The 23538-nt window shown below is 52.7% G+C and overlaps 9 protein-coding genes across 9 annotated transcripts; 4 read left to right on the forward strand and 5 right to left on the reverse strand.

The window, feature by feature from the left end:
- Positions 1-127: 127 nt before the first annotated feature.
- On the forward strand, positions 128-838 carry BU26DRAFT_418268 (acyl-CoA N-acyltransferase; the record flags this gene model as incomplete). Its single annotated transcript, XM_033823243.1, has 2 exons — positions 128-512; positions 582-838. 2 exons carry the CDS (start codon positions 128-130, stop codon positions 836-838), a joined length of 642 nt encoding a protein of 213 aa, XP_033688769.1.
- A 787-nt stretch (positions 839-1625) lies between these two features.
- On the reverse strand, positions 1626-2229 carry BU26DRAFT_229393 (uncharacterized protein). Its single transcript, XM_033820842.1, has 2 exons — positions 1910-2229; positions 1626-1855 (listed from the first exon to the last, which is right to left on the reverse strand). Exons 1-2 carry the CDS (start codon positions 2038-2040, stop codon positions 1642-1644), a joined length of 345 nt encoding a protein of 114 aa, XP_033688770.1. The 5' UTR covers positions 2041-2229; the 3' UTR covers positions 1626-1641.
- Positions 2230-4016: 1787 nt separating this feature from the next.
- On the forward strand, positions 4017-5535 carry BU26DRAFT_229457 (RTA1-domain-containing protein). The gene is made up of 3 exons (XM_033820843.1): positions 4017-4542; positions 4594-4988; positions 5034-5535. Exons 1-3 carry the CDS (start codon positions 4181-4183, stop codon positions 5327-5329), a joined length of 1053 nt encoding a protein of 350 aa, XP_033688771.1. The 5' UTR covers positions 4017-4180; the 3' UTR covers positions 5330-5535.
- A 2947-nt stretch (positions 5536-8482) lies between these two features.
- Positions 8483-8989, forward strand: BU26DRAFT_561043 (uncharacterized protein; the record flags this gene model as incomplete). The annotated part of the gene is made up of 1 exon (XM_033832868.1): positions 8483-8989. The coding sequence occupies one exon, from the start codon at positions 8483-8485 to the stop codon at positions 8987-8989; it is 507 nt and encodes a 168-aa protein (XP_033688772.1).
- Positions 8946-10073, reverse strand: BU26DRAFT_516064 (NAD(P)-binding protein). The gene has a single exon (XM_033828236.1). The coding sequence runs from the start codon at positions 10023-10025 to the stop codon at positions 9264-9266; it is 762 nt and encodes a 253-aa protein (XP_033688773.1). The 5' UTR covers positions 10026-10073; the 3' UTR covers positions 8946-9263.
- A 2008-nt stretch (positions 10074-12081) lies between these two features.
- On the reverse strand, positions 12082-14430 carry BU26DRAFT_229491 (uncharacterized protein). Its single transcript, XM_033820844.1, has 3 exons — positions 13841-14430; positions 12859-13789; positions 12082-12803 (listed from the first exon to the last, which is right to left on the reverse strand). Exons 1-3 carry the CDS (start codon positions 14283-14285, stop codon positions 12446-12448), a joined length of 1734 nt encoding a protein of 577 aa, XP_033688774.1. The 5' UTR covers positions 14286-14430; the 3' UTR covers positions 12082-12445.
- Positions 14431-15678: 1248 nt separating this feature from the next.
- BU26DRAFT_516067 (uncharacterized protein) lies at positions 15679-16537 on the forward strand. The gene is made up of 2 exons (XM_033828237.1): positions 15679-15922; positions 15977-16537. Exons 1-2 carry the CDS (start codon positions 15813-15815, stop codon positions 16035-16037), a joined length of 171 nt encoding a protein of 56 aa, XP_033688775.1. The 5' UTR covers positions 15679-15812; the 3' UTR covers positions 16038-16537.
- A 2072-nt stretch (positions 16538-18609) lies between these two features.
- BU26DRAFT_561046 (uncharacterized protein) lies at positions 18610-19278 on the reverse strand (the record flags this gene model as incomplete). Its single annotated transcript, XM_033832869.1, has 1 exon — positions 18610-19278. The coding sequence occupies one exon, from the start codon at positions 19276-19278 to the stop codon at positions 18610-18612; it is 669 nt and encodes a 222-aa protein (XP_033688776.1).
- A 695-nt stretch (positions 19279-19973) lies between these two features.
- Positions 19974-22905, reverse strand: BU26DRAFT_229567 (uncharacterized protein). The gene is made up of 2 exons (XM_033820845.1): positions 21804-22905; positions 19974-21740 (listed from the first exon to the last, which is right to left on the reverse strand). Exons 1-2 carry the CDS (start codon positions 22759-22761, stop codon positions 20017-20019), a joined length of 2682 nt encoding a protein of 893 aa, XP_033688777.1. The 5' UTR covers positions 22762-22905; the 3' UTR covers positions 19974-20016.
- Positions 22906-23538: the final 633 nt, after the last annotated feature.

A 23538-nucleotide genomic window follows, 5' to 3' on the forward strand; every position in this document is an offset into this window, starting at 1 on the left:
AGAGAAGGGCGGAAGGGCTGAAGACGAAAACCACTTTCCTCTTTAGGGCGCTTAGTAAGCATATCCTACCATTCTTAATCGTCTACGGTTCCTCCCATTCCTTCTCTTCAATTATCTTCCCTTCAAAATGGCTATCGTCGTACAAGAGGCATCTGACGCCGATCTGCGTCGGGCATGCGAAATAGAGACCGCCGCATACGCGAATAATCCTTCCAGCCCCATCCTTTTTCCCGGACCATTCCCTCCAGACTCGCCTGACAGAAGAGTGAACAACCTCATCAACATGAGAAAAGATGACCCGAGTGCGAGATACCTCAAAGCCGTCAAGGATGAGACTGGCGAGATGACCGCGTTCGCGAAATGGCATATCTACGACACGCCTGAAGCAGCAGAATTAGCGCGCGAAAGACCAATAAATATCGGTCCTGGCATGAATAAGGAAGCGTGCGAGGCTTTCTTTGGCGGCATGGCGATGAAGAAGAAAGAAATCATGGGGACGAAGCGGCATCTTTGTAGGTCAAGATTCTCCCGCCCCGTTTCCACCATCAACTTCTTGCTTTCAGTGCGGCTAACGAACACAGATCTACACATGTTACATACGGATCCAAAGTACCAATGTTGCGGTGCTGGAAGCGCATTGCTCAAGTGGGGTATGCAGAAAGCAGACGAGCTTGGGTTACCTGTCTACCTTGAATCAAGTACTGAAGGGCACCATTTCTATCAGAAGCACGGATTTAAGGATGTTGACGTGCTTCGAATAGACTTTAGCCAGTTCGGCGGAGGTGATGTGATGCATGTCGCACCGCTGATGATCAGAGAGCCTGAGAAGACGACATGATTTCCATAACATGCCTTTCATAGAAGGCCAATGATTATCTGCCGGACGCCACTCCAAATCTCATCAAGGCGGCTCGTGGAAATCCCTAAGTCTTCGCCATCTATCGGCCGCTCGACCCTATGGCTATTTTAAGCCCGCTTCTCCCACAAAAGAGCAACCAAATTAGCCACCCCCATCCCCCATTCCCACATCGCCGTCACCCACTTCCCATCCCCCAAAAACAGCCACCCACCCAAAAGCCGGAGAGGGATCCCACTAACCAAGAACCAGCGTTGCTGAGCTCTCCCGCCCCGGAACGCCGTGATGATGTGTGCTACTGCGAGCGCGAGAGACGACGACCTATGGCATGGAGTGAGCAGATGCATGAAATAGCGAGGCCTGGAAGGAGATGGACAAGCCTGCGAGCTTGGGAGAAAGGACTAACCCCATAATGTGCGTAGCTTCTAGTGGGAGGCTGGGGAAGCCGGCGGCGTTCGGTGAGAGGAGGATGAGAGTACCGAAAAGAAGTATAGGGGCAGCTTGGAAGGCTAGGAGGTATGATGGGAACGAAGACATGGCGATTCTTCTTGCTACCGGCGTCGCGTACGGGGTGCTCAAAGTGTTGGGAGGAATGTTGACTTCTGTAGGATGGAAGTAAGCCGACGCCCGGGTGGGAAGAAATTTTAGTTGTAGATCGCGTGACAATACTGTTTTCCGAATCCGGTAACAATTTGCGATCTTTCGTTGAGCATAGATATTCCTCTTCCTAATATTCTACCTACCGCCAGCATAATAGCTCGTCGCGCAGTCGCATGCCTGACGCCCTACACTCTTGCCACCCTCTCCCACCTCACCACGGTGAAGTTCACAAGCGCATTCCCGCCATCCCACAGCGCAGTTCCGCTCCTGTCGTCCTGCAAAAAGAGCCAAGCTCCGATGAGTCTCATCGGGGCCGCGGCGAGCAAGAACCAGTGCCTTGCTCGTCGAGATTGGAAAGCGGTGACTACATATCCCAGGCTAAGGGAGATTGCCACTGTTCTGGAGGAGTATCAGTGCTGATGATGTTGAGAGGGTTGGAACTGGGAGGGGTACCCGACTACATGTCTTTGTTCAGCCGAAAGATTATCGAAACCGACATCGGCTGGGGAGATGAGTATAGAGGCGCCGAACAGAGTCAGGGGAATCGCTTGGAAAGCGATGAGGATGGAGGATAATGAAGGCATGATTGACCTGATTTATCAAACAGCCTGGTAGCAAACCCGTGCAGGACACAGCAGGGCGCATTACTTGTACTTAAGGTGGGGATCGTTGCGGTGCTGATGGTCCTGCTGACAAAGCCTAGCGGCCCGCGGAACACTAATCGGACGAATTCGGCCCTGGTGACCGTCGTAGATTGGTAGATGAAGCCTCTTGCTACCGTCCCCAGAAAGTGGCGGGATGGCCAATTCAGTCGATGTGGTTGTGCTGGCGAAGCTTGTACTTAAGCCCAAATTAAACCCCCTCAACGTTATGCCATTTTCGGGCCGCGAATTCGCTGCCAAACCAATGCCACTCGGTTGAAAGTTAAGTGGCAGTTGATCCGCCATCGGCTCGATTCTAAGCTCAACTCCACTGCCTTGGTTGCCGTGACATCCTCTTGCAGTCGCACGGATTTGGAGCCAAATGGATGGTAATGATGCGATAGTGGGGCATTCCCAGAGTTATCAGAGATCTTTGAATATCCCTGAGGGCGTCTTGGAGGTTGCCTGAGTCCGCAAGTGTCATTGAAAACGAAACATCAGGTTCCAGATTGGGTTCCAATATGTGAGGGCCGACGGTAGATCGGTCCATGGCGTCTTTCCTCGAGAGCGGACCCGCCATTTTATACTCCTAGCTCTTCTTGTCGCCCTAATGCCAAGAAAACCGCTCCGTCCTCATAGTACCGACACGGAGTCCAACGGTTCAGCTTGCGGCGTCCAGGCGCTTCGGAGGTCAACCCCGCCAAGAGACCCTGGCCCTTGAATTTCTTTGCTCCGCTCGGTATATATCGCGGGACGGTACGGGCAGTGTTTCCGGCCGGTGAGACATCCTGTGCGATGGAGCAAGGCTTTAAGTCATTGAAGCCACGCATGCGGACAATGGTATTAAGGGAAACAGTCGAACACCATTGCTAAATCTTGAAACTACGTATCGGCAGTCCCCTGGCGTTAGTGTAGAGATCCCAGAGATTGTTTTGGGACGGTATTCGAAGGCGTCGGCCATACCATGCGCATACTCGTCGGCAGGAATTTTCGTTGCCAGAATAAGGTCTTTTTCAGAACCGTAGGACTATGAGCAGGAGCATATGGAGTCAGCACCACGTTGTACTATTGCCGATTCGAGCGAATGATGTCGGGGACAAGGCTGGGATCGTGGCCCATACCGGGGATGGCTAATGAGGAGAAGCTCGGGAACGGCCACCGATGGGATGCGGGAGAGCCCATAGCGATTTAAGGTGTGTTTCATAATGTTGCCGCTAGATGCTGTGCCCGATGTCCACAGGAGGAGATTTCGCGGGTGCGAGGTTGGTTGACGAAGACGAGCAACGCGTTGCGGAGATGAGACGAGAAGATAGGTTGCCTTACATCAGCAGCCGGTATTTTACAACGCTTGGCGCCGGAAATATACAGGGCGTAGCCTAGTCCAGCGTTTTCGGCTTATGGAGCGCCTTCGGACCTTGGCAGGGCGGAGTGCACAGACCTGGGCAACTCATCCATCTTCCTCTCAATCCACTTGCTCGTTTCCACCTGTTTATGGGCAACACGCCTAGAAGCACCTGATCTGACGCTGCAATGCGCACCCGGCTGTGCCACAGCCATCTCCAAATCGACGCGGGCGAATCATTGCCCCCACATTGTCTAATTCCGGTCTCATACCCGAAGGCATCGTTGCGCGAGGCTCGCACTATGATGGATGAGATACATAAAGTCCTCGACTTGGCGCCTGGATTAAGCAAACCTGAGACTGCCAAGATGGTTACAATGACAGACACCGGGGCGCAACGGCTTCAGCCTTGAACGACCATGAACCGCAGCAAATTCCGTGCCGCATCAGCCCCAGGACCCACCACGCTCAGGGATATCGCACACTTGCCAAGGACTGCCTCGGACCTCAGTATAAGTGCTGCTTGCTCACCAGTTTTCTAGAATCATAGGCATCCGCTTCCCTTTCCGCTCGTTCAGCCAACACTGACCCCAGAGCGCCTTCCGGTACGAGACTTGAGCCATCCCACTTTGGGCTCGTTTCTCTTCTTTGCATTAGTACTTCAACTGCACGGTCGCTTCTATTCTACCATTCGCTTCTTCATCGGAGTTTTACTCTTTCTCCAGCACGCCGTCAGACACAATGGACGCCCTCGCAGCACTCGTCGTTCGTGCTGCCGCGGATGAATTTAACATCGACCCCAACAATCTCAACCTTACCACGACGGACCCCGCCTTGATTAAGGAGCAGAGAAAATATTGCACCATCGACAAAGGATGTCCCCTCGAATGGGCTACAATGCAGTATCGGCCCAACATCATCGGAAACGGCGTTTACGGAATCGTCCTGGCTGTCCTGTTAGTTGGGCAATTATGGTTCGGCATCCGGAAGAAGACGTGGACTTACATGGGCGCTGTGGGGTCTGGCTGTCTTCTTGAAATCGTTGGATATGTTGGTCGAATCATGCAGAATCGGAATCCCTTCCTTATGAGAAATTTCTTGATGTAGGTGTACCTCGTCTTTACATGAAAGGCATTTTTGCTGACTAGTCACAGGAATCTCATTCCCCTCACGCTTGCGCCTGCGCTTCTCACCGCCGGTATCTACCTCTGTCTTGGTCGCGTCATCACTGTCGTCGGTGCCGAGAATTCGCGTCTTAAGCCCAAACTGGTCTCCATCATCTTCGTTAGCTGCGACCTCGTCTCTCTAGTTCTTCAAGCAATTGGAGGAGCTCTTGCTTCGATCGCCGACGACAAAGCGGGCTCCGATAGGGGTGTCATGATCATGATTATCGGTCTGATCTCTCAAGTTATCTCTATGATACTCTTCTTCGGCATCTGGGGCGACTTCGCTCTCCGTGCTCGCAAGGCCAAGGTTGCCGGTCGACGCTGCACACCCCCGCTGTACGAGCAGCTTCGTGCCAGCAAATTGTTCCACTGGTTCCAAATCAGTAAGTTTGACCTGCTTACCCAATACATGTAGCTAACTCGAAAAGGTCTCTTCCTCGCTACAGTCCTCATCTTCATCCGATGCGCCTACCGTGTTGCCGAGCTCTGGGGCGGCTTCGACAGCCATCTCGCCAACGACGAATTGACCTTCATGATTTTCGAGGGACCTATGATCATCTCGGCAGTCGCTTTCATGACCGTCTTCCACCCCGGCCGTGTCTTCGACGACCTCTGGGTGCCTGCCGGCAAAGGCGTTCGCTCTATGAAGCACCTCGATGACTCTTCGTCTTCCATTGGATTAACGGAGGGCTGGCAGGACAACACTGCTTATCAGCGAGTCTAAGCCACTACAAGGCTGCATGCCATGAGCTGCAGTAAAGTTTAGACCGCAGAAATCCCCAACAATTGTCTGTGCAGGGATCGAATTGGAATATGAGGTGGGGAGGGACTGTGTCGCGCGCAGCACAAGGCTGACTGAAATTCGGGTCGGCGGTCGGACGATTTTGGCTGTGTGTTATCACATTTGGATAATGCTGGAATGACTAGGGTAGTGTGGGGGCTCTGGAGTTATTGGAATGTCCGGTAGAATCACACGGCGAGCTGTACATAATGGCGGACGACTTGGGCAGCGAATTCTGGCTTTACGGTTACTTCTTTGGATATTCCCCAAACAGCATGCGCATCTCACAAAATAGATACCATTGGTCTTTGACGAGAACTACTAGAATCGACGTCTAAATAGTCACTCCAGTCATTATACAGCTCCGCCGCACTCACTATCTTGGCAGGGCGTAGTTTCAGCCACAAGCCTGCACCTATTTCGCAAGGCCTTCTGGTTTTGGTAGATGATCAGTTCAACAACAAACACGCCCGCGTTCTTTTCGTGCGAGTCTCGACACCAACTTCACTCGAGGCTCGCAGTGTACATACGGCACAGCAATAGCGGTGAGGCTGTTTCGACCTATCTGTTCGAACCAACACGGGAACGATGCAAGACTAGACGGATCTGGAGTCTAACGAAGGTTTCTCGCGCGAGTGCGTTGGACCAACTCGGGCAGTCTTCTCGCGGAAGGAGAATGGACGTGCAGAACATTTATGCAGCTCGGAATTCTCCACACGACGATGAGTTTAAGTGTAGGAAGTCTTCATGAGTGTCTGCAGAATGTTTTGACGGGAAACATCGCATCACGCATCCTCAATACCCTCTCCGACCCTTGAGTCATGCAGATATGAAGTGCGCTGCAAACCGATTCATGCCCTATTTCATGAAAGAGGATTCTTCCGTAGTGACTGGAGGCAGTTTGGGCCGCAAATTCGGTCTCGCAAATGCTCAAGTCGTAGAGCATGAACGATTCATGCTCCAGCCATTCAACCGTACGACTTCCTTTCGGGCCCCTCCTGGCCTATCCGGTTCCGCTTCCTCGCACAGACCACTTTCCACCCTCACGCATCTCCCACTCAAGTTCCACCCAAGCACAAGACCATCGCCCATCATAGTCCTCATAACCACAAAGTACATGACCATAAATCCATCGTGCACTCCGCATTCTTAACTGCGGTACCTATCTCCAATTCTATTTTCGCTCGACCGGGTTACGCCCCGGAGTACACGGTTTGCATTAATCCCCGACAGCGAACGCGCGGACCCAATCACAGTGCTCGGGCGGATTTCGCACGCAGATGCGAGGCTGACTCCGGCCGCTGGGGCGCAGCCGCTGCCAGCACCACAACAATGGCTACTCTTGCGAATGTCGCGCAGATGTGCTTGACTAATGCGAAAGAAAACCTGACTCACCTAAGCAGCTCCGTTTTGTTTCGTAGACGGATTGGGAAGAATGAGTCACGTGGGTGAATCACGTGTAGGGAATACACCCAGGACAGGATTGTGGGAATAGGTAGGCGATGTATGAAAGTAATTTGCTGCACCTCCTTTGAAGGAAAGGGTTTGACTCTTTCGGGCTTATTTGTCTACCTGGTCACCTCGCCAGGACTAGAAGATAGCGGACTGTCGTAGCGCAATATGTGAGGCGATGGTTCGTTTTCCATGACATCTGCAAGAGCTGTTATCTGAAATGCTTTATCCCTGAAGGCTTACTCAGTCCAAGGAAGCTGTTCGCTCACGTTTTGTGGAGGATGCAATCTGCAGGTCATCGCTACCAACGGCTCCCACTAGTACATCGTCGGTCTAGTTAATCGTGAGCATGGATCTGCTAGGTATGTTTGTATTAAAAGGCATGCGAGTTCCATTCTAAATTTTGGTTGCGAAACTCAAAACCCTATGGTAAACTCGTGCGTGCGCTACCATACTATACCCTGACGGTGTCATTCCGCGAGACGCCCCGTTTCAAAGCAATAGATGATATCGAGGATGTAATTCACCGATTGAATTACATGAAGGTTTCAATTTCAGGGCAATTTCAATGCCACAGAGACAACCCTTCCGCAGTGCTCAAGCACTCAACCCCCCGGTCTTCCAAATAATTCTCACAGGTCCTCATTTTGAAAAATAGGTATCCCACGGATTCGGATACCTCCCCTTCATGTGGCATGATGGATTAGGGCAGGGTTAGTTCCAAACAAAACTATGCGTCCAGTTTGTCACGCCGGCGCATGTACCGTTCTTTAATATGTCCTGGCAGGGGCGAGGGAATGCTGAAGGGATCCGGATGTGGCAGCCGCAGGGCTCGTAGGTGTAGCAGGGTTGGAGGCACATTTTCGAGGCTGGGTGGTTGGTAGTTGGGTAGGGTAGTGGGATAGATAGACGTTCTCGGTGGTGTTAATGGTAGTGGTCGGGTATTTGTACCGGGTAGATGGCTTTGTGCTGAGCGTAGTGGATTTCTCTTTGATATTTGGTGTTATGAGGATTTTGAGGGTATCTAGGGAATCTCGGAGTAGGCATTTTATAGTAAGGGCTGTTGGCCGCTGTGATTGAGGAGCCAGCGCATTGGATTCGCAAAGGAGTGTTCAGGTCTATACGCTGTACTCCTCGGTGCATCTAGAAGAGCTTTGATGCGTCACGCTTCGCTGGACTCTAGTTGTCGTATTCTTCCATGACTGAAAGGTCCTCGGAGCTCACAATCGAGAGGCGCATTGGGCTGAGCACTGTAGTTGATGCTAGAACACTAGAGATTCAGGTCGTTCTCCTTCTACTAGGGTGCGTGTTGTTTGCCCGAAGACGTGTGCGTTTTCATGCGTCAGTAGTGTATGGCCACGGATGTTGTAGCTCAATCACAGCCCATACTGAAGCCTCTCCACTTCCTAGGGAAGGGGGCGACCTAGGAGGCGTCCTTTACCATGCCAAGTCATGGTGAATAATGGCGTGTTGTGAAGTCTTGTTCGTGTGTTTTCGCCACTCAGTCGCTAACCCTTCAATGCTTGGGTTCACCTGGGTAAACATGACTTCGCCATTCAATGCTATCTCTTGATGTCCTCCTGCATCGGCGTGGCCACTTTTTCTTCGCGAACCTTCAGGCTCTTTCCCCACCGTTTCCCCGGAATGACTACATACACGAAATACATCCACCCCTTCCGCTACCTTCTCACTTCGCTACACTTCGACCTTTACCTCGAACCATTCCCCGCAGCATCTCCCGGTCTTCGCAATTTCTGCTCCTCTGCCCATGGTGATCTCTACTCCATCAGGCATTCAATCTCCAGGAGCAGCGATGACACTGCCGTGGCTACGACTCTGACCTTGCTGGATATGGTTGTGCGCCAAGATGTCGATGCAAAGATCCAAATGTACCAAGATCTCCGCACTAAGAAGGCGTTGAATTTCTATGAGGTTCCTCCTGAGGAGTGCAGTAAGGCGGTTAGAAGTTGCTTGTTCGAGAGTTTTAATACTCCGGTCTCGTCGAAGATGTTCGTTCTACTGGGTTTACTAGTCACGCCAAAGGAGGAACGCGTGGCTTGGATTGAAGATGTAGGGGCATGGCTGGCGATGTCTAACACGTATGAGGAGAGGGGGAAGGTGCTTTATGAGGAGTGGAAGAGGCAATCATAAGCAAACATAGAATGCCATGGTAGAAGCTTTTGCCAGAGTGACCGTAGATAGGCTCAGTGAACAACGTACAGTTCCATCTGAGTCTCGCACCATTCCCAAAACTCCCTCGCCCGGCCCTCCTGGATCGCTCGATAAATGTCCTCGCGAGCATTGGGACGGATCCTTCCCCATGGCCAGATGTATGCTCCGTTATGTGCCATGGTGATATCCGGTGAAAAGCCCGCATAGAGCATAGTGTAAGCTCCATACTTTGGTTCATATAAGACGAACCTCTTCAAGAAGGCCATGGACAACCAGCTCTCCCTTGCATAGATCGCGTTAGCAGGTTGCCCGGGTTCTCGCACACGTTGACAATACCGTCTCGGCACCATCTCTGGGCCGCTTCATGAGCAAGGAAAAGGTTTCCCGCTTTTGAGGCAGCGTAATCGGTCCATGGGTCTGTCCCGGTCCTCCCGCTCTCCATACGCTCCATGTCAACGCCACCGGCGGGCGCAGTCATCTCGATTCGCACAGATCCCGTCCATACAATGCGTACGCTTGCCTCGTTTGACGTCTTCGCAGCGGTCTTCATATACGGGAGAAGCAGTTTTGTGAACAGAAGTGGTGCAACGCAATTCGCTCCGATGTGGCTCTCAAGGCCTTGCTTTGAGGATGATCCAGTTGTGCATCCCATCCCTGCATTGTTCCACAGGATGCGCAACCCCCTCTCTTGCGACGCGAAAGCAGTGACAGCTGGCTTAACCGTTGTCAAATCATCAAGATAGAGATGCAGAGGTCGGAGAGTCGCAGGTGTTTCGGCACCAGGATAGCATGACTGAATCGCCGAGATGGCTTGTTCGATCTTTTCTCGCGAACGGCCAGCAAGATAGACGGTGGCTCCGGATGGATATAGAAGTTTTACGAGCTCGAAGCCTACGCCTGAATTCGTACCGGTGACGATGAAGACTTTTCCCCCTTGACTGCCAGGAGGGACATCCTTCTCGGTGAAGGTCGGTGCAGGAGGGAAGAACTGCTGCCAGAGGGCGTTGAGAGACATTGCGGTGGATTCCGTCCACGTTGTTGTCGCATCGGAACGACAACGAAGAGGGGCATTGCGGCGTAGCACAATTCGGATAATTTCTAGAACAGGGCACTGCGTTTAAGGTCTTAGAAAGTTTGTCTTTATTTTCATCTGGTAATTGATTGGACGATTTAGGAGTGTATGTGCGCAGGTGCTTCATTAGCCGAAGAATTCCACTGCGCTGGGTTAGTTCTTCCCTAAATCGGAAATACCTGTGAACGTACCAAGGTATATACTCCTTCGCTCCTGGCAATCATCCTGCTATGTCTCTCTCAAATCTACGTCATTATCTACTTCAAGTACCTATATCAAGCAACAACCCTGCAACATCGGAAATTAACTTGTCTCACGTGAAACAATACCCGAACCGTCCTAGCGCCAGCTGACAAACCTCCGATGCTCAAATCCTCCGCTCAGCCTCCCTCCAAACATCAGCATACATCTTCACCGCCCCCAATCGAACCCCGAATACGGCCGGAATCTCAAGCATCTTACATGCAGGCTTTATATGTCTTGATTTCGCCCCGCGCGGTAATCGCGTCTCTCAAACTCGGACCCTTCGCATCGATGATTGGAGCGGAGAGGAACGAGGGGCGGAAAACTCATCAGTCCGTCTAGGACAGACAGGACTGTTCTTTCCCGGAAAAGTACACAAATGTATCTTGAATTGGTCTTAAGTTATCTCTTAGAACTACTTTTCTTCGCTGGGCTTTACCATCGCGCTCACACATCTCTCTCTCAAGACGACGCAACTTCACCAAAACCCAATCGCCTTAAGCATTCCACACCAATTCCGCACAAGGACCTAATCCCCTAACTCCATTGATACGGAGCAGCAGACTCCGATGCCGCGCGGACAACACCACACGTGACCTCACATCAGCATCGGAGACCGCTTCGGGAATCCTGCCAGGGGGCCTGGTCTCGCCTCCATCCATCCCAACAGCTCCCAACCCTCGCAAACACCTACGCGCAGACGCGGCGAGGAACGTCCTATATCGGACCATTTCATCAATCCAGCTGGCCGAGACAAGCACAAGCGTTGCGTTGCGGCGAGCACGTTCTAGCCCTCAAGAGCACAAAGGGCCTGACTACGTACGCACGGTAGCGTATTTCCGTCAAGCATCGAGCATCTCCCGCGGCCGGACGCTTCGCAGCTTCAACAGCAAAGCTCCCCAGTTCGTAGTGCGGTGTCGGTGTTTCTGCATCTAGAACGACGTCTCGTCGCACAACAATCCGGCAAAATCCACAACCCTAGCTCCGGCAGGGAATCTCGTCTCCAAGCCCTCAGGACGCGACGATCGTCAACACCACCACGTTGCGCGATCAGCAAGTCGCATATGCTTATTGCTCCCCTTAGCGCACTCTGTCTAGACCGCTTCCTTTTCGTTCGCCCAAGTATAAGCCGGAGGGACCGGACAGACCGACATGCTGCACACCGAAGCAGCGCGCTCGCGTCGTGGCGTGCGTAGTCAAGCAACCCTCCATTGTTTCTTCCGGATGCCGATGAAGGAGGGTGGCATTGCGAGTACAGGACCAAGATACGCGCACTCCTGGGTTCCTTGTCTTCTTCTTGTTGAGGCGGGGGATGCAATGCAAGCAGTCGCCATCGCAATCTTGTGCAACGAAGCAGCACCCGGCATAAATCGCTCAGGTACTCTGGTCTAATATAAAGTGCGGTACCGGTATTGCTAAGCGTCGAGTCGAGTCGACATGTGATAGTGCGACCTCGCTCAACATGCCGACGGAGCAAGGATGGGTTCTCGCGACGATAACCGAAAGCGTATACGCGGGTACGGACCGGAATCTTTGTACTACCAGGCGGAAAACTCAGCTCTCGAGCTCTCCGATGTTGCACAAAGATGTCGTCAGGATGGGAGCATTTGGTGATGTGGTGATGTACATGTATTGAGTGCAATATTTACAGATGAAAGGTATCTATCTACAGAATAGAAGAGAGAAATATGCAGTGACCGATATCTACAGTCCAACCCAATGCTTCTATACCATTACCCATAAATGCGTGGATCTATGCTGATAAAAAGGAAATTCTTTTGCAAGCGCTTAAATGCAGCAGGTGTAAATGCAGGAGAACCGTCGACGCCTTGGGAGAGCCCATATGCCGTCGTGAATGCAATGCCGGAATGCAAGTCTATGGGTATACAGAAGGAAACTCTCGACGAGAGAAGACCCTAGAAGGGAAGCGGATATGACGAAAGAAAAGGAAGGGTGAGGCCCGCTCGTCGGATGTTTCACAGACGGAGATGTCATCGCGACTGAGGCCCACCCATATCAACTCCGTAGTTTCATGTCGTGGCCTTGTCAGCCGGACGGACTTGAGCCACGGAGGGTCCTAGTATATACAGGATGGAAGTTGCTGTTCGTCGCTCGATCGTTCAACCCAGGCACAAGAGACGGTTCACAGGAAGAGCGGTGGTGCTGCTGCTGGGAAGAAGCATCTCATCCCACCAGCCATCGCGGCGGTGCTGTGTGGGATCCTGGTTCGCGAGCCATACACGCATGCCGGAGACGCGCTTGAGGACGGCGGGAAGGGTGTTCTTGTCGCCCTCGCGGATGGGAACGACGCGTTGGTAGAGGCGGTCGCGCTTGTCGGAGTTTGCGGTCACGGCGGCGACGAAAAGAGGCCAGACTGGGTAGACGGCGGTGTAGAGGTTGCCTTTTACGGGGAGGGAGAGCAGGGCCGCGGTGAGAGCGTCGTTGAGCTCCATAATGGCTGGATTGAAACGCGTAAATCTGATCAATTTCGTTAGAGACTGGGCAATGCTAATGGTTGTATAGGAAGACTCACCCATAGATGCGGGAGCGCAGGTAGATGAGAGCAGCGAGCCTGAAAGCCTCGGCAGTAGCAAGCAGGACTTCCTGACCCTCACCCTGAAGCTCTGTAGTCCACTGCCGCAGATTCTGTAGCTGCGTCTCCTGGAGCTGCGCGTACATGATCTTATTGGGGCTGTTTTCGATCGCCAACGAAGTAAGAGAAGAGATTATGAAGAGAAGCTGCGGCGAGAGACCAAGGACGCTGCAGATCTTTTGGGCCTCCCCTGGAGGCATACCCTCGTACCAATTCTGGGTTTCTAAGGAGTGTAGCTGCATATTTTGCAGCGAAAATGAGGTTTGAGCGGTGCGGGCGAGGACGAGCTGAGTTCGCATGAAAAGAGCGGCGTCGGAAGTTTGGTTGACGAACTCGGTCGGGATGGCGTCGAAGATATTGGCATGGCAGGACCAGCAGAGGCTCGACTCGTCCGCCTTGTTCACAGCTGCATGGTGCATGAGAAGCATGGCGGTGGCCAGAGCGGCGTCGTAGTTCTCTCCATTGCTGATCTGGCGTGCTAGTGCCTGTACTGCCTGGGTGGAGTAGTACAGCTCTGCCCGATGGTACCGCTCCTTTTCTGAAGGCGAGTATTCTTGGATGTAGGAAGCACTGAGACTAAGGAGCGCGTATTTTGTGCTTTCGCAGGTATTCGCAACCGAAATGAGAGAGAGGTAGGTGTTGGACTGCGTTGCGGTCGTACGGCCAGGGCAAACGCCGTTGATGTAGAAGTCGAGGAGGAGCTGCTCCATGTCCCCGCCCCAAAGGCTGCTATCCGGGACGTACTTGATCAAGCCGATGAAGCCGGTCTCTTGTGAAGAGTTGCTGTCAAAGGAGTTCACTGATAGGGGAGGAGAGAAAGGGCTACTGGAAATGGCCCGCAGGGCGTCCATATCTGCCATTGGTGAGTCGACTATGCCCGTCAGAATCGAAATTCCACCATTTGAGAAGGATTATATCTAACCTTTCATGCCAGTCAGGTCGGACAGCTCGCAGAGGAAATCCTGGCAAGCGTCTGATTTAGACCGTTGAATGTGTCGAATTCGTTGGACGACGAGGGTAACGGCTCCCGCATCCTGGATGAGAGAAAGGTATGGCTGCTGTGTCTGCAGTGTAGTCTTGAACTTCTCGAATTGCTTCGCGTTGAGCTCGCCTAGCCGCCAGTACAGCTGTCCGAGAACCTCGAGAAGCACAACGCCCGGTCCCTCTGTGATCATCCACTGCCGTATCACCAAGAGGTTCCGCCTGCTGTTCCGCTGGTTACCCTCGGTCGGCAGGTCCACCACTCTTGCGAGTAAGCGGTCGATATGTGTGCAGTCGAGGCATCCGAAGTCCGGTGACATGGAGAGGTGCTGAAGAGCATCGTTGGCAGCCTCCAAGGCCTTCACGAGTCGTCTGTCCGCGTCCATTGCTGATGTGTTTAGTGGAGTCGAGTAGCGGAGTAGTGCCCAGTGGTATCCGGAGATTGTTGAAGTGAGTGTGAAGCTGAATGAAGCAGGAACTGAGCGAACTTATGCGATGCTCGAGGGTCTGTAAAGTGGAAGCCGATACAGGAATCGGAGATGTAAAGCCCACAAGGTGACCGACCGGTAGTGTAAACGCAGTGTGGTACAGAGAACGTGGGGAAAAGCTACTAGTAGGACCCCTGCCGTCAGACGGAAATAGAACCAAGGAGCTTGAGCGAAAGAAGGAGCTTGTGTATGGAAAACATGAAACGCATGAGGAGAGGAGGGTATAACTACGTGAGGCTCCGCTGCGCCTGCGAATGGGAGGCTTATTCTGACACGGTGGATGCCCGCCAAGTCCCCGAAAGGAATCCCCAGATCGATCGACCTCAAGCGTCGGCGAAATTGCTAGTAAGGATCGCGACTAATCCAGAGTGCCTTGCCGTGATGAACAAGAGGCAAATGTGACTCTACTATCTCCGCCATGCGTTTGTAAGCATGCCGCGCTGCCATTCACCGCCCAACCTTGGAACATTGCAGAGCGCAGGCTTCTCAGCCCGCGCTGGCAGGTGTTGGGAGCACCGCGCACAGCTGAAAGCCGTTAGCCATTCTCGTGGAAGAGAGTACGGAGATTTCGCGCTCAGCGCCGGGGAGGAGCGCGAGAGGGCCACACGTCAGCGCCGCTGTTTGTGGTGCCGGGGTTGTACGAGGGAGATGGCTAGCGCGGTGTTAGGGAGCAGGCTGCGCTTGCCAAGCCGTTAAGGAGCGGCCCCAGGCGGCGCAGCACCGTTGCTCTCGGTCCCGAAAGGGAAAATGTGCTCTTCGTCTTTTTCCGGACAGGCGGTGCGACGTCTGCGTGCTGGCTCCAGCGCGTCTAGCACAGGATCGACACAGGGGCCCTCGCGCTGGCCGTTCCTGAGGCTCCCACTCAAGCTTTCGCCGCGGGCTTCTACCCGGAGTCCAACACCCGCACGTCTTCTCCCTCGATCACGCCTTTTCGTCTCTCGCGATCAGGTACAATAAAGCCCGAAGTCCGTAACACCTGAAACCACCGCTTCAACTGCCACCTTCCGCCCTCGGCTCGACGCTAGACGCTGTTGGACTTCCCAGGTACCAGAAAGCGGTCCTCGAGGCCTTCCGCTGAGCCTCCGCCAGGAGTGCTCTTGGCGAAATATCATGTTTCAGAGAGCAGTGACCCTAATTTCACTGGGATGCCGCTTTGCAGCTTCCATTTAGAGTGTGGCTGCCTCCGGAGCAGCGAAGCGCCACCACCATACCATTCTGGGACCTGCTGTGGTCATCATGCGCGAACCACTGGGCGCGTATCGGCTTTGACCGCCAAGTTCAATCGTCTGTGAATACTAATGTGCATGCTTGACGGTACTCTGGGCAGTCATCACCACCATCTCTCCTTTGATCACTCATCACATCTAATTTCGTTTTCAATACCTCCCTCTTCGTAGTCTCATTTCCCCTACGCACGAGGCAAACATGGACAGTTCAGCATTCTCGATAACACTCACCCCTGCTCAGCTATTCGTCGGCGCCAGCCTGCTGGGCGTCGCCATTCTGAACAGCGCCAAAAGCATTTCCTCTATGTGGTGCGCTATGCGACGACTTCCTAGCTTCCTATTGAAGAAAGTAACAATGCGCAGGGACGACTGTTCTGGCAGCTTGCACGGCATCCCCCTTTTCGACGCGCTCAATGCGCACTGAGGGAGTGCCGATCAGGATCGCCAGGAATCATTCGCCCCCAGCGTCCTCTCCCGTTCACGATTCTCCCGAGACCTACAGTCTTCGAATCCTAACTGCCTTCTTCGAAGGCCTCTGTGGGAAATACTACGAAAGTCAGGAGCAATTGTTCAAGGCGGCGCTCTGAACATGGCGCTCTTAAAAAGCATCCATAGCTACCTGCGAACTCGTACCAGAGGACATGTGAAACTCCATGAAGTTGCTTGGGTCGTCTATCGCAACCTCCCACCTGGTGAGGATTCTTTGAGACCGTTGGGCAGAGTTCATATTACGAAGGAAGAAAAAGGTAGTGACCGGACATGCAACCACATTTGGCGAACAGCACTGCGAATCCTCAGGGACTTTGGGGATAAACCGAAGTTTCGGAAGCCTTCTCAAGCCCACAACCATCCCACAACCATCCCACACACAAACAAGACCCTGTAATAGAACATATCGAGCGAATAAACGGCCCTCTCCTAGCAAATTTAATCGTAATTTGACTCTATGCGCTACCCTGACGTCAACACTCTATCAAGCATCAAATCCGGAAACTCAATTCCACATACACATCTCGGAAGACTTCCGAATCCATTCTGCCCGTCTCCAGGAAGGTAGATTAGCGATCAAGCTCCCTAAAATAGCGGACCATTCCACCCCTGCATGTCGCTTTTTACCCGCGCAATCCCTGGCACGCTAATCGTTCCTTCCAGAACGGCGGAGGTGGGGTCCAAAAACCTCATTAACGCTCCCCAACAAGCCACCTCCTCTTCTCTCCTCCTCTCTCGTATTCTCTTTAACATCATCCAAAGTCCTCCTCTGTAGAGCATTCCCACAGCGCGCACAACCGCCTGACCCGTAGGCTCGAACCTACTCGCCTCGGGAAACAACCGGTCGGACCGGCGCAACGCAAAAGCGAAATTCGGCTGGCAGCGCAGCGCGGTGATCCCTGCGCGTCGCTCCATGGGAATCGCCGGCATAAGCTCTCAGTCAGCTTTCCTGATGCGGGCCCACTCAGCCTTATGAGCTATATTACGTCAACTACGCGGGTATGGAAGAGAAGCGGGTCCCGATCGAGGTCGTGGGATTTGATCCCGCGCTGCACTGTTGCACCACCGCATTGTGGCGCACGCGGGGGGCGGGGAGGGACTTCTTGGAAGAGGCATAGGATGGCGGGAAATGGGCGTTTCAGAGAACGAGATGTGGGTCCCCGATGCGATGCCCGGGCACCGCGTACGCGCTGAATGGTATACATACTATCAAAGGCTGCCGCTGCGAATTTGGAAAGTAGCCTCATGATGACTCAGTCGTCCACGATGGCAGCGCCTTTGATAACGGCGTGCACAATCCCAATTAGGCTATTCACCAGCCCAATAACAGGACACCACACAATCGCCGTCTATGACGCCTTATTAAGGCCTGGGATGGTGGCACGACACCGTGGCCGATTATCAAGCGGACGATATTTCGAGACTTGCTTGGAGACTCCATTCTGTAGGACGCCCTCGTGAAATACACAGACCGGATAGAAGTTCTATATGACGCTTCAGGTGTGGTAGCAACTTCCAGGACGTTCCGCATTTCGGCATCGGCAGGCTAGCCTTGGAGCCTCTATTAAAGGTCGCGTATGGTTTATTGCCCCGCCTTCTCAAACTGGACCTTCGACGGGCGAGTTGAACCTCTTGACTACGCCCTTTCTAACACGAAAGAGTACGACGCCGCCGGCGTCGCGTACCAAGCAGGATGCAGTCCAGAAGGGAAGCAACGCCATGTAAGGAGGCATCGCAGATCGAAGGAAAACGTATCGAATCCGGTTCGAGCGGTTTGCCTTCGAGACGACATACGAAGTAAACGAGACGTCCGTTCCCAAGGCATCAGCCTGGGATCAAACAAAACCGTCTCTCGAGTAGCTCCGCGCTAAGTGGACGTCTTCCATCAATCTCCTAGCATGCTATCTCCGATACGCTTGTGTCGCGGGAGGTGATCCGGAGCTCGGCAGTACTATGGCTCCGGAGCTCCCATGTATATATAGAGCTCCTCCACCAATATACACCTCATCCGCTCCTGCTTCTGATGTGCCTCTGCCAGCTCGTTTTCTCCTCCACAGCTTGTCATACCCGAAACGCCTTCTCAGTACATAAGTGATCTTCGTGGCGACGTGGAATCTTCGAGACTTTAGCCCGCCATCGCCTCCAAAGGTATCCTTAATTACGTCGCTATCAGCCTTGTCTATAGCAGTATTACACTCATCAACCTTGTCGTAAAAGATCCGTGTGCTTGCCCTATCCAATTCTGTCTTGTTTGCAAGGCCAGTGTCAAGTACTGCGACGCGGACCTTTTTGTATTTTATATTCTGGAACATCTCGTCTTTTCCACGGATAAATGTATGGGTCCAGTTTGTCAGGTCAAACTAAACCTCAGCATTCCCATCTCTAGACTCAATAAGTTCAATAGCGATTACTGCGGCACTTACAACTTACGACTTTTTTATGCTATTGCCCAGAGAGTCGCTCTGTGTCGTCCTATTGACCTCCCAGTTAAGTGGAGCCGGGTGACGTTAGTCCTCGTCGATGTCGTCGACCTCCATCTCAATCGTCTCAGGTTCCCTATCCGTCCGTTCGGGGTCTTCAAAGGTCGGTAGAGATTCAACGACATTCGGAATACCATAAGGGGGGTCCGGATCGTGAACAATCATCGTGTCGAGGCGACAAAGGAGATACCCATCGGGCTCGGCATCCTCAGAAGAGGCCGTTGGAGATGTATAGGGATACGATGTATCAGTGAAAGACTCAAAATAGTCGCCGGCCCCTCTCAGTGTTCTCCCCGGCAAATAATGCAGCAAAGTAGGGGCCTGTTGAGGAACAGCAGTGACGGTCTCTCCGACAGAGGCGTTGCTATCGGCGTCAATCCGCTTTGAGCTGCGCTCCCGAATACATTGTTCAAGACCTTCTTTTTCATCCTTATCGCTCAGCTGTCCCAAAGCCCCTTCTATTTCCTCGTCCAGTTCTTCCGACAGGGCGAGTAACCCAGCTCCGAAGAACATATCCGACACCTGGTTTCGTACCTCCAAGACGTCTTCCCATGATAGTAAAGAGCTATCCAAAAGCTCATCGGCTATCTGGATTGCATCTCGCGAGAAAGTGATGCCTCTCCCATTTGGATGCTGCGCGAATTCATTTTTGGCCCGGTCAAGCTTTTCCAATATCATCTCCACGTTGCCAGACATTTCCAGTAGTTCTTCGAGGCTGTTTGCTAGCGATAGTCAAACAACGTTCTGAGGGAATTATATTATCAAGTTCGGTTTTAAGTGGGGAGCTACGCTTGATAAAGATGTTCGCATAGTTACACTATACATAATTAACAAGTAACATTGTATAGCTACTCTACCTAGCGCCTATATATAGCGACTAATACCCGAACTAATACCGAAACACAGGTCTCCGAGCTCTCTACAGGCAGCTACAACGCTCGCCAGCGCCATATGCGAAGAAAAAGGGCATCAACTTATACCTCGGCGTGGATTTGACAAGCCTTGGGCTTCCGGTTGAGGGGGGTCCGGAGTTTGGCGTCGCACGGGAGAGTAGCGTGGAGCGAAGCTTCGGAGAGAAAACACCGTTTGTGCTGGCGTTTCGCATGCGGAAGATCATAGTCTCTTCGTCCGGTCAAGTTGATAACAAGCCAGTCACTGGCGGCTTGCTGGGGCGTGACGATGAGGAACGCAAGTCCAAGGAAGCTCAGCAGGCAAAGTTCGATGTTGAATGGGTGGATGCAATGGACACAGACGCGGATGAGTTCGAAATTGATGATAGCCGGGAGATCCAAGATACCATCGGGGCTTCAACAGAAGCGGGTGGATGCTCTCTGGCTTTCGAGCTATGACATGAAAGTTTGGACATTGGAGCTCTAGAAACTAGTAAACTGGCCAATTTCGCATCCGGCAATTTCATGATCAACCGTCCTACTTCTATCGGAGCAAGAAAGTTTCTTTGAGACCATTAACCGCCTTGGTATCCTGTACCGCTTCTCCGTCCATCATTCCGTAGATAAATGCTTCTCCGATGAGCTCATAAACCTTCGTCGTTCCCGGAGACTGTACCCTCCTCAGCACGACGGGCACAGAACATCCGACCAGAATGCAAACAATATCCCGTTCCTTCGTCTTTTCAGGTGCCAGCCCGTAGAGTGGAATGCCTTTCGGGGGAATGTTCGAGCCAATCTCAATAAGTCGACGTCGCCAAATGACACTCTCGACGCGCTTGAGATAGACTGAGCTCATCGACTCAATCACTCTGCCAGACATGTGAGAGATCAGATCGCCTTTAGAATTAGTCAGTCGCACATCCTTCAAGCAATGGAGGCACGCTCGTTGATACCAGCGCGGAGGATTCCCGCCATCGGGGCTGCGATCTGCAACCAGCGTGCGCCATAGGACGTCCGGAACGCGGTTCTCATGGGATTGGCGGTCCCATCCGAGCTTTTCGAGCCAGTCTCCAGAAACAATCCCCTCTCGCATTAGATCGGAGCATTGCCTGATGGCTCCAAGGATGATACCTTCGACATCCAATAGTCCAGGTTCCTTGGGATGGTGCTCTTGGTCGTTCTGTATCCACTTGTCTTGCTTGGATATGGAGCCCCTTCGTTCGGGTTGTTGGCGAAGCCGCCCAGGGAACACCGCCGCATTAGCGAAATAGCGCGCAGGATGAGGCGAGTCTGGCATCTGCGTCTCTTTGGAAGAGCGTTTGTCTGATTCACCCTCAACGCCATTTGAGTTCTCGACCGCGGTTTGTATTGGAGGTAATCCGGTGGAATTGGGCAGCGCGTTCTGCTTGTCCAGTGGTCTGGAAGATGATGATAGCGGAGCCTGCTCCATCACGCTCAACCTTTGGTCATGCTCTAGCTGGTCTTCTGTGGAAGTAGCTCCTCCCACTGTGTCCAATCCATGTGTATGGTAAGGATTGCTTTTTTCGAGCGCTGGTGAAGTAAAAGGCGAAGCAGTGAACTCCGCTCCTGTGAGTGACCGGCTATTTGGATCTAAGTTGCTGTACTGCGGAACTGAAAGAACGGGTTTCTCTCGTGGGTCGGATCGTGTAGACGGTGTTTTTGACTGACCCCAATCTTGGGAAGCGTTATATCGCTTTCTCTTATCAAGTGGGGACAGTGCGACAAAGTTCTCCCCGTTCTGCCTCTCTTGAGATTCTCCCGGCAATCCAAATGGACCATTAGAGAGCTCAGATATCCAAGTAGGCAGCTTGATCCTCTCACCCGCAGTATCGGTGATTGGCGGAGCCCAGTGTCGGCAGATTATGTCCAATGAACCAGAGTTTTGAACGCAGCGTCTTACGAAGGCGATGAACAAATCTCTTGTACTGTTCTTATGTTCTGCGCCAAGGCGGAAAGAATCCGATTCGTCCTCGCCTGGGGCATCTCTAGCGAGGGACCGGACCGCATGAATGACATCTTGAGCATCTCGAGCATGGAAATGCTGAAAGGTGCAGACAAGGGTCTCGAGGTCAAACAATCTCTCCACGATGTCCCCATTTGGGGATTTTCGGCAAACGCCAGTCAGAGCTTTGACAAGGTGCGTAGCGCTCAGTGTAGGTATAGTGGAAAATATATCCTTGTCGTATTGTCGCTTCAGTCGTTCGTGATTCTCCTGTAGAAGCGATATAGCGTCTGCGAGGTCATCCCCTAAGAGGTCAGGGCGGTTAGCATTTGTCTCAGCTTGGTATTCCTTCTGCAGGTCTGGCTTACAATGGAGGACATCGTTGCCGCAATGAACCGACGCATGCCGAGCGGATGCTATCTCTTGGATAATCCATCGACGAGTAAACCATGGCGTTGTGCTCAGAGTCCTGACCAGAGCACACCAGCGGTCTCCTGTACTCTCATCGGTAGCATTCAAACGCTGGTCGAGCACTTGGAAGTTCGCGATGTCGTGGGCGAGCTTCAGAGCGGTGGTTGAATCTTTGTCGGAGTCGCCAAGCCAGATGCAAATACTCTTTGCGGAGTTGTAGATGTCGCTCATCATGGAGAGTTGCCGGTTCTTTTCCCTTCTTGCTTCTGCAGTCTCCCGTTGATCAATGCAGACGGCATCAACCCATATCACTACTCCTCTATCCTCCCTTCGCAAGTGACGCAAGGCCTTGAGTAGATTCGGGCGAACTGGGAATTCTTCCTGGGGCGAAATTGTGTAATCCGGACCCGAACCCTTCAACTTCAATCGGTGGATATAGATAGCCTCGCTAGGGTCCTCAGTTCCCCAACAATATGACAAAGCTTCATATTTCCCTTTCATCTCAGCCAAGCTCTTCGCGCACAGGTCGCATACAAGCCGTTCGCCTTGCTTGCCAGGCCGAACCCGCAGCAAGCGGATCTGGTCGCCAGATATCTGCATGTACTTGAATTTGCCTGCCTTGACCCCAATTCTTGCCAACAGGTTGATTTTCGGTTTTGCGCTTTTCCATAGGTCAGAACCTGGATGGGGCTCACGAAACTGCATACGGTTGTCGGGGACGCCTCTCCTGCCAACCCGGTCTTCTGGCTCCGGAACGTTGCCGTTGAAGAACGAGTCGAGCTCCGCATCGTCGAGTCGAGCCCGGCCAATGTTTGCTGACTGTGGATGATCCATTTCGGCGGAGTTGTCGCGTTGCACCAGGGTCGTCATGTCGGGCTGAAGAGTCATGATAGCTGCGTTCCGTGGCATATTCATATATTTCTGCCTGTCTCACCCAGAGCCCCCCTAGATTGGTCAGACAATAAGATTGCTCGTCCTAGAACGGCAGCCGGTTTTGGGGGGGGCCATCATGGTCTCAATCATGGTCTCAATCATGGTCTCAATCATGGTCTCAGCTCTTCAGCCTCGTCGGCGCCATCGCGACTCTCACCCAGAGTTCCAGTCGGCAGAGGCAAGCATCAATCGAGTCGCGCTCGCGAGTCATTCGACGAGAAAATATAGGACCCGGATGCAAGCATAGAGTCTGCAGGATAGCTATTTCGTCTCAAGGGAGAGAGGGTGTAATGGCCCATTGTGGAAGAGGACAGGAGGACGTGCCGGGGTGATTACCGAATTCGTGTTGGCGGTCCCCAGCCTTGCGCCTTTGGCGTGTCTGTCGCAAGCCACATCGCGTATTCGCAGAAACCGCAAGCGTTAACTGAGTCATCTCTTATCAAGACGCATTTTTGGAGGCCGACGTGGTGATGTGGATGGATGTTGTGCGGAGCGTGGAAGGTTTTGTTCTCATACGATGTGCGCTTACTAATCAACCTTCTTGTCTAGCTCATGGTTCCCAAACCGCAAAATTTGCGCCACTATGTGATGCATCTTCTAAGACACTGGGTTCGACAGATCCCGACGTAAATGTCCGCCCGTTAGTTCACTGGCATCCCAAAACAAGTGGGACTATGTTAGGCAGTCAGGAGCGCAAGCAGGGCTAAGCCCATTGAATGGATCACTTGGAGCGACATTGGCCGCATAAGCACGCATATG

The sequence above is a fragment of the Trematosphaeria pertusa genome (assembly GCF_010094035.1).
Source record: "Trematosphaeria pertusa strain CBS 122368 unplaced genomic scaffold BU26scaffold_3, whole genome shotgun sequence".
In the NCBI taxonomy this organism is placed as follows: Eukaryota; Fungi; Ascomycota; class Dothideomycetes; order Pleosporales; family Trematosphaeriaceae; genus Trematosphaeria; species Trematosphaeria pertusa.

Coding starts and splice junctions, on each gene's coding strand:
- BU26DRAFT_229491 (XM_033820844.1), bottom strand. CDS start 14,285: ATGGACGCGGACAGACGACTCGTGAAGGCCTTGGAGGCTGCCAACGAT. Junction 13,790..13,840: donor CGACCTGACTGGCATGAAAG/GTTAGATATAAT, acceptor TGACGGGCATAG/TCGACTCACCAATGGCAGAT. Junction 12,804..12,858: donor CTGCGCTCCCGCATCTATGG/GTGAGTCTTCCT, acceptor GAAATTGATCAG/ATTTACGCGTTTCAATCCAG.
- BU26DRAFT_516064 (XM_033828236.1), bottom strand. CDS start 10,025: ATGTCTCTCAACGCCCTCTGGCAGCAGTTCTTCCCTCCTGCACCGACC.
- BU26DRAFT_229393 (XM_033820842.1), bottom strand. CDS start 2,040: ATGCCTTCATTATCCTCCATCCTCATCGCTTTCCAAGCGATTCCCCTG. Junction 1,856..1,909: donor GAACAAAGACATGTAGTCGG/GTACCCCTCCCA, acceptor ATACTCCTCCAG/AACAGTGGCAATCTCCCTTA.
- BU26DRAFT_229567 (XM_033820845.1), bottom strand. CDS start 22,761: ATGAATATGCCACGGAACGCAGCTATCATGACTCTTCAGCCCGACATG. Junction 21,741..21,803: donor CGGCAACGATGTCCTCCATT/GTAAGCCAGACC, acceptor CTGACCTCTTAG/GGGATGACCTCGCAGACGCT.
- BU26DRAFT_516067 (XM_033828237.1), top strand. CDS start 15,813: ATGGACAGTTCAGCATTCTCGATAACACTCACCCCTGCTCAGCTATTC. Junction 15,923..15,976: donor AAAAGCATTTCCTCTATGTG/GTGCGCTATGCG, acceptor AACAATGCGCAG/GGACGACTGTTCTGGCAGCT.
- BU26DRAFT_229457 (XM_033820843.1), top strand. CDS start 4,181: ATGGACGCCCTCGCAGCACTCGTCGTTCGTGCTGCCGCGGATGAATTT. Junction 4,543..4,593: donor CTTATGAGAAATTTCTTGAT/GTAGGTGTACCT, acceptor GACTAGTCACAG/GAATCTCATTCCCCTCACGC. Junction 4,989..5,033: donor GTTCCACTGGTTCCAAATCA/GTAAGTTTGACC, acceptor TAACTCGAAAAG/GTCTCTTCCTCGCTACAGTC.